Source organism: Narcine bancroftii, chromosome 2 (assembly GCF_036971445.1).
Source record: "Narcine bancroftii isolate sNarBan1 chromosome 2, sNarBan1.hap1, whole genome shotgun sequence".
Classification (NCBI taxonomy): Eukaryota; Metazoa; Chordata; class Chondrichthyes; order Torpediniformes; family Narcinidae; genus Narcine; species Narcine bancroftii.
In genome coordinates this window covers 176155773-176164439 of record NC_091470.1, presented here as the reverse complement: position 1 = coordinate 176164439, position 8667 = coordinate 176155773, and the positions used below count along the sequence as shown (strand labels likewise).

Genomic DNA, 8667 nt, shown 5'->3' with positions numbered 1-8667 from the left:
CCCAACTTTGCATTGTTGTTATAATAAATGTTCTTTGTTCTCAATTTTTGTCTTGAGCAATTTCTGTTAAGGTACTTCTATTTCTAACAAATGGGGGCTCGTCTGGGATCCCACTCCCTCCACTGACAGAGTGCCCGAAGACGAGAGTAGGTGCACCCCAGCTGTTTCAGCTGGACTCACGGACAACGGGTGGCTCGTCAGTGGAAGAAGCGAGTGATATCCGAGAAGAGGCATTAAGAACAAACGACGGGAAATATTAAGGAAGCGCGATAAGAGTAGCTACTGGATCTGGTAAGAGAAATTTTTATACCTGTCAGTACAGGAGGTATGGGCAGTAAGAAAGAGAATCCTAGTGAAGGATTGGATGATCAGATAACCAAACAGAGTCCGTTAGGAGTAATGTTATCTGACTGGGGTTCGGGGAGAACCCGGGGAAAAGACAAACTTATCATGATTAAGTACTGTTGCCTGGAATGGGTTAAAAGCCCTTTTAAAGGGAGCTCGGTATATTGGCTGAGGCTCGGATCCGAGGATGACTGGATGTGTCAGGAACTGAACATCTGGCTGTATAAGAATCAAAGGGATAACATTGAAAGCAGGGAATATGCCGCCTGCTGGCTCAGGGGATCGGTTGACCAACTGGTCCTGAACGAAAAGAGAAGTGAGGACAAGAGGGATGAGCAACCCCTTGTACCTGAAACGCAAGGATGGGATGTGTTACATTCCCTTCCTCCATCCTATGCCCCTCCTTTACCAGCTCCTATCTCTCCCCCCCTCCTGTGCTCTACCCTTCCGCACCTTCCCCTCCTCCCCCGCAACTAACGAAAGGAGAAGAGAATAGGGGTGGCATGTTAACCCATTCGCAAAGTATTAGATTGCCTCGACGGTCGATGAGAGACAGAGGCAAGGTTAGTTTTGAGCAGAGTGAGAACCTACTGGAAGAAAGGGCAGGATACTGTGAGTCAGTTTCTGAAGAGCAGGATTTCAAAAATAATAAGCTAGAAGTTAGCTGGATGAGACCCCTGCGGGAGGTTCCCATGGGAGGGGGGTCTCAGTTTTGTAAATGTGCCCTTGACCAGTACGGAGGTGCGTAATTTTAAGAGGGAAATGATTTCCCTTATAGAGGATCTCCAGGGATGCGCTGAACAATTGGATCAATTGTTGGGACCGAATATATATACATGTGATGAATTAACGGCTATATTTAGGACTCTGTTTACCCTGGATGAGCGTGGAATGATTCGCCAGGCAAGGATCAGAGTCTGGGATCGGGATCATCAAGGGGGACCAGATGCGGTACCTGGAGAAGCTAAATTCCCCTTGGCTAGACCTAATTGGGATAAAAATACCAATGATGGTCGGGTATTAATGGAAGAGTATAGGGTTAATCTGATTAAAGGAATCAGGGAATCTGTTCCAAAGGGACAGAACTTTAAAAAGGCATTCGAAGTTCCTCAGGGACCCAAGGAGACCCCCTCGGCATTTTTGAATAGATTGCGTACAGCTATACAGCAATATGGGGGTCTGGCTATAGAATCCCCAGCAGGGGAACAATTAGTATTAACGAGTTTCGTTACAAATTCAGCCTCAGAGGAAATTACAGAAAACTGAGAATTGGCATGAGCAGGGAATAACCCAGCTTCTACAAATTGCACAAAAAGCCTTTGTACAGAGATCTGAGGATAAGCAGAAGGGAAAGGCTAAGATTTTAATGCAGGCATTTAAGGGAGCTGTGGAGGGAGAGCAAGGAAAAGGTAGGGACTTTGTGGCATCTCCTGGGCATTGGGAGGAGAGCCAGGGGTGGGGAAATAGGGTCCAGAGTAGAGGAAGGAGTAGAGGAGGATTCCGGGGATGCCGACCATTCCCGGGACCCCGGGGAGACCCAACTAGGAATTGGGAAGTGGGAACAATGGTCTTCTACTATTGTAACAAGGAGGGACACTTCAAGAGAGAGTGCCCCATGTGAGCCAGGGAGACGCGATCGTATGCCCTGATGGAAACAGACTATGAATAGGGGAGTCACGGTTCTCAGTCAATACACACCGTGGGGCTGCACGGAGAACCACTGGTAAATTTAAGCATAGGACCCCACAGTGATAGGATGATATTCTTAGTAGATTCTGGGTCAGCCCGGTCTAGTATATTACACCCACCCGAGGGTGTAAGGATAGAAGGGACAGTAATGATTTCGGGGGTAGGGGGAAGAGATTTTACGATCCCTGTATTAAGCGATGTTAGGATACAGATGGGAGAAAAGGTTATAACAGAGGATCTCTTACTAGTTCCCCAAGCTGGAGTTTGTTTGCTGGGACGGGATTTACAAGATCAATTGGCTGTCGGCACCAGACCACAAGAATCAGGTATTGGGGTTCAACTATATGTATTAAGTGAGGAGGATCGGGAACTCATAAATCCTGGAGTATGGCCAGGAAGAGGCAATAGAGGAGTGTTAGATATACCTCCACTACGAGTTACCTTAAAAGATCCTGAGCACATTATTAGGCAAAAGCAGTATCCCATTCCAATGGCTGGCCGAAAGGGGCTGCAGCCAGTAATTGACCAATTGGTGAAAGATGGCATTCTAGAACCTTGTATGTCACCTTTTAATACCCAAATCTTACCTGTCCAAAAACCAGATGGTACCTATAGATTAGTACAGGACTTGAGGGAACTAAACAAAATTATTCTCACCCGTCACCCTGTCGTACCTAATCCATACACAATAATGGGTAAAATTGATCCCCATAGTAAATGGTTTAGTGTGATTGATCTCAAGGATGCTTTCTGGACCTGCCCGTTAGCAACAGAGAGCTTTTGAATGGGAGAATCCTTTTATGGGACGTAAAAATCAATATAGGTGGACCGTACTCCCTCAGGGCTTTACAGAATCACCAAACATATTTGGCCAGGTCCTAGAACAAATATTAGAGGAGGCTCCTCGGAAAGAGAGTTGTCACTTAATTCAATATGTAGACGATTTATTAATTACGGGAAGAACGCATGAATCAGCTAAACTATATACCATTGCACTTTTGAATTTTCTCGAAAAGAAGGGTCTCAGGGTGAATGAATCCAAATTACAATTCGTACAATCAGAGGTTAAATACCTGGGTCATTTGGTAAGTCAGGGAACCAGAAAGATCAGTCCAGAAAGGATACAAGGTATTCTACAGATCCCACCTCCTAAGAATGCCCAAGAACTCAGGAAATTCCTTGGTCTAGTGGGATACTGTAGAATTTGGATAGAAAATTATTCTAATCTAGTTCGATTCCTTTACGATAAACTCGCGATTCTAGGGGGCGAAGCGCTTGTTTGGACGGAAGAAGAGATTAATAATTTTAACTTGGTGAAACAGCGCCTTATTAGTGCCCCAGTGTTGGCTTTACCCAACCTTAATAAGTCTTTTGACCTTTATACTAACGCGAAAGGGGGTGTAGCAACCGGTGTTTTAACACAAGAAAGGGCAGGCTGCAGGTAGCCAGTTGCTTTTCTCTCAAAAGTTTTGGATCCTGTTTGTCGTGGTTGGCCAGAATGTGTTCAAGCTATCTCAGCCACTGCTATTTTAGTTTTTTTTTTTAATTTTTTTAAAATTTAGTTTTAATATTTAATTTAAAAAATTAAATACAGAGTAAAGAGGTGGACAGCGACCAACACTGTCGTGCAAGCACTGAAGGCAATCAGCAGGAACTTGGAATAGTTGTAGTCCATCTCCAATTGGACTTTGACCATGGCAACCATGGCGAAGCCGGAGAGCAGCACCGAGGTCCGGCTTGAAGCCTTCAGCTTGGCCCGGCTGAGGTAGAGCTTCCTCCAAGACAGCGCCTGCACCGAGTGATGGTTGGAGGACACCAGCTCCAGGTAACTGCGCCGCACCCAGTCGCGATAGTCGGCGGCTCCTCCTTCCGGCTCCGAGCAAGGAGGAGCGGGGGAACCGCACTGCTATTTTAGTTGAAGAAGTGCGAAAAATTACATTTGGTCCCCCAATGATAGTACACACTCCTCACACCGTTCGCAATATTCTGTTACAGCGTGCTGGTAGGTGGCTTACAGATTCTAGAATTTTGAAATACGAAGCGATCTTGATGGATAGGGATGATCTAACTCTGACTACAAGTAGAGAACATAATCCAGCAGCCTTTTTAGTCTCTCCAACCTCTCCCAACACAATCAATGAGTTAGAGCATACATGTTTGGAAGTGAAAGACCTGCAGACTAAGATTAGAGAAGATTTGAGTGATGAGCCTTTACAGGAGGGAGAACGGTGGTTAATTGATGGCTCTTCCCGCTGTATTGATGGCACTCGCCATAGAGGATATAGTATAATGGATGGGAAAGAGGGGATAGTTATTGAAGCCGGTCGCCTTCCCGGTCACTGGTCAGCCCAGTCTTGCGAATTATATGCCCTCTGTCGAGCTCTCCAAGGTCTGAGCACAATCTACACAGATTCAAAATACGCTTTTGGGGTAGTGCACACCTTTGGGAAAATCTGGAAGGAACGGGGAATGATAACGGGAAAAGGACAGAAATTGATGCATGAGAACCTAATTGTCCAATCCTTGGAGGCTCTGACGTTACCTGAGGAAATAGCTGTGGTCCATGTACGGGGCCATCAAACTGGTGACAGCCCTGAAGCACAGGGCAACAGACAGGCAGATGCAGCTGCTAAACAGGCAGCGCTCACTGCGAAAGTGGACATGCAGCTGGCTGTTACTCCCCATCCCACAGGAGCTTAAAAAGACTCCCATCTTTTCACGAGAAGAGGAGGTTTATATGAGGGATCGGGGATGCATCAAACTAGTGATGGGTTGTGGTGGACAGCCGAAGGACGCCAAGTGCTGAACAAAGCATTGGCACGGCAAATGTTTGATCAGCTCCACCAACAGACACACTGTGGAGCCCAGGCACTTGTCGACACTTTTGTACGCTCCTTTCATTGTTCGGGCGTATACACTATAGCCAAGCAGAGTACTCAGGGGTGCCCAATTTGTCAGAAAATTAATGAAAGTCATGCACCAGGTAATGCCTGGCAGTCGCGATATCGCTGTACGCCCTTTCCAACAGATACAAGTGGATTTTACAGAGTTACCCAAGATAGGTGTTTACAAGTACCTGTTGGTGATGGTAGATAATTTCACACGATGGGTTGAGGCTTTCCCGACCCCGAATGATCGTGCTAGCACCGTTATCAGAGTACTGCTGGATTCTGTGATTCCACGATATGGGATGATCCAGACCATTGACTCGGATCGTGGTACACACTTTACTTCTCGGGTACTCCAGGGGGTTTGTAAAAGATTGGGCATTGACTGGCAGCTCCATACCCCATGGCACCCCAGAGTTCGGGCCGGGTTGAGAGAATGAATCAGACTTTGAAATATCAGCTCACTCGACTTCATGAGGAAACTGGCCTCTCCTGGATTAAATGCTTACCTTTAGCTTTAATCAGGATTCGCACAGCTCCTCGTAAAGACTTTGCTGTCTCACCATATGAGATGATGTTTGGTCTTCCTTACATGGGATTCCACACTGATACTCCCATCCCTGAGGCTAATGATCAATATATCTCTAAATATTTACAGGAACTGTCTGCTTCGCTCTTTGAATTAAAACAGAAGGGTTTACTAGCTCAAACTCCCCCCCCTGGAGTATCCAATTCATTCTATTAAACCTGGTGATTGGGTATTTGTTAAAGCTTGGCAAGATACACAACTAAAACCTGTCTGGGATGGCCCCTACTGTGTACTTTTGATTACAGACACCACTGTACGAACGAAAGAAAAGGGTTGGAGCCACATCCAACGAATCAAACGAGCTGCTGAACCACAGACTACAGATCTTCAAAATCCACCCTCCACCTGGCGTGCAGTCCTTCATCCTGACTTGAAAGTTACACTACGCCGGGAAAAAGTCTTGTAATGTTGTTTTTATTATTTATTGTACTGTTTAATTGTAGCCTCCCAAATTCTGGGACATCACTGAAGTATTCAAAATGTATTAAGTCCTCCTGGAATAGGGGCAGCACAGATGGCCAGTATTTTACTTTAGAATGTAGACGGGGCATAGATATAGGGTACGATCATAGTAAGGTAGAGGTTAATATAGATTTCAAATGTGGACCAGGGGAACAGAACACCTCTCAATATGATGATTTTAATGGTATTGTGGACTCTACAGATATTAACAAGATCAGTTTTAAGCATTTAGCACAAAGCAGATGTGGGCACAAAAGCAGACAGGATAATTGTCAGGATTGTACATGTGGCAGAGAGAGAGTTGATACATATGCTAATGTTCGCAGGCAGGCTACAACTCACAGATTAAGTGACAAGAAACACCCCTCCCCAACCTGTGGTATTCTAAAACATCCTTTGGGTTACGCAGCCATTCCAAATGTTAAATACCACCACTGTAAGGGGAGTTCCAATGGTCAACGAAGTAAACAGCTTGAGAATACTAAAGCTGCTGGGCATTTAAATCGTTTGTTCAGACTCCAGGCGGCTTTGGAAATCATCGCTGAACGGACGGCGATGGCCCTGAATGTAGGGGCTGAAGAAAGACGGCAGCTACTAGCAACGATTCAACAAAACCGCCTGGCTCTCTATTGCTCATTGGCTGCTGGAGGCAGCGTCTGTGCGAGATTCAGTACTGACAATGCTTACAACGGTCAGGCGGTTAAAGACACTGGTTCAGGACTTCGACAAAAATATTCCCATGCCCATGTTCAGACTTGGCAACCTTGGACTGATGTGGGATGGACTAGACTTTTTACTGAGAACTGGAGCCTGATACTCACAGCCCTTATAGCAGCAGGACTCACTATTCTGGTCAGTGTGGTGCTCCCCTACCTAAAGGCTGGCATTCATTTCATGATTTTGCGGACCCCTATTTCTATAGCCCAAGGGGTGTGTGTTTCCCAAATGGATGCTTATGACACTGCAATTCGTTTATTGACCCGCTGGGAGAAAGACCAACTTTAGCAATAGCACATTTCATTTGACAGATCAGTGACACTGATCTAAAAAGAGAAGTGAGGATTGTGAGAGATCAGTAACACTGATCTTTTTGAGAGATCAGTATCACTGATCTAAAAGAGAAGTGGGGATTGTGAGAGATGAGGAAACTTGACATAAAAATATGAAAGATGGGGAAACTAGTGCAGACATGTGGAGTGATGGATTAAACCAGTATGAACAGGCTAAGCATGCAAATTAGAATGCAGGAAGCAGAGTCAGCCTATGTAAGATAAGAACCTTCTAGTCTTTTCGACAGGATCAGTGAGCCCACCGTATGAATAAGATAAGGAGAGGTAAGGAATAATAGAAGGTAGGAAGTTGAGGTAGTCTGGATGAGATAAGGGTCTCCTAGCCCTAGACAGAAGTACCAAGTTCTTCATATATAATTAGTAAGCCTTTCATAGATTTATCAAGTTATGCATATTAAATTAGTAAACCCTAGACAGGATTAGCGAACTCTGCATATGAAGAGACTGCTCTGAGAGTCGGAAAGGTGTGAATGGGGACAAGGGCAAGGTTGTGAATAAGGACAACGAGACACCGACAGGATACCCCTGGTCCTCCAAGTTCACAGAAACTGCACGTAGGCAGGAAGGATTGCTTAATGCCAAACCCATCCAGGAGGCAGAAGAATGTAAGGGGGAGGGTATTCCTATAATGAAATTCACTGTATAAAAGTTGGGTGAGCCCCAGTGTATGTGTGTATTCCCAGGGTAAGGGGAAGCACCCAACTTTGCATTGTTGTTATAATAAATGTTCTTTGTTCTCAATTTTTGTCTCGAGCAATTTCTGTTAAGGTACTTCTATTTCTAACACTATCTGATTGGGGTGCGGGGAGAACCCGTGGGAAAGACAAACTGACTATGGTAAGGTATTGCTGTCTGGAATGGGTTAAAAGTCCGATAAAAGGGAGTTCGGTATATTGGCCAAAGCTCGGATCCGAGGATGACTGGATGTGTCAGGCATTGAACATCTGGCTCTATCAAAACCAAAGAGATAATATTGAGAGCAGGGAATATGCAGCCTGCTGGCTCAGTGGATCAGTTTATCAACTGGTTTTGAATGAAAAGGAATGTAAGAACAAGAAGGATGAGGAACCTTTTGTCCCTGAAACACAAGGATGGGATGTGTTACATTCCCTTCCTCCACCTTATGCTACTCCTATGCCGGCTCCTATCTTTCCCCTCTCTCCTATGCTCTACCCTTCTTCACCTTCCCCTCCTCCCCCACAGCTAAAGAAAGGAGAAGAAAGTAGGGGTGGTATGATGACCTGTTCACAAAGTACTAGATTACCACCTCAATTGACAAGAGAGGGAGGAGACTTTGATTCAAAACAGTGTGAGACCCTCCGGGAGGGAAGGGCAGAACCTTTTGATTCATTTCCCGGAGAGCAGGAATCTAGACATTATAAAGGAGAGGATAAGCCAGAAATGAACTGGATGCGACCTTTACGGGATGTTCCCATGGGAGGGGGTCTCGGTTTTGTAAATGTGCCTGTGAGAGATGGGAAAATTGATCTAAAATTATGAACATGGAAGAAACTAAAATTCATCAGTTAATGGCTGTAACCAAGTACAAACAGGATGAGCTTGGGGATTAGGATGCAGGAAAGCAGAGTCAGCACGATTAACATAAGAATCTTCTTTGTGACAA

General features: G+C 45.2%; 1 protein-coding gene across 1 annotated transcript; it reads left to right on the top strand.

The window, feature by feature from the left end:
• The first annotated feature begins 2827 nt into the window (after positions 1-2827).
• Positions 2828-7741, top strand: LOC138752526 (uncharacterized). Its single transcript, XM_069915329.1, has 2 exons — positions 2828-3859; positions 5757-7741. Exon 2 carries the CDS (start codon positions 5917-5919, stop codon positions 6976-6978), a length of 1062 nt encoding a protein of 353 aa, XP_069771430.1. The 5' UTR covers positions 2828-3859; positions 5757-5916; the 3' UTR covers positions 6979-7741.
• The last annotated feature ends 926 nt before the right edge of the window (positions 7742-8667 follow it).

What these genes read in the sequence shown, in the direction of transcription:
- LOC138752526 (XM_069915329.1), top strand. Translation starts at nt 5,917, where the DNA reads ATGTTGTTTTTATTATTTATTGTACTGTTTAATTGTAGCCTCCCAAAT.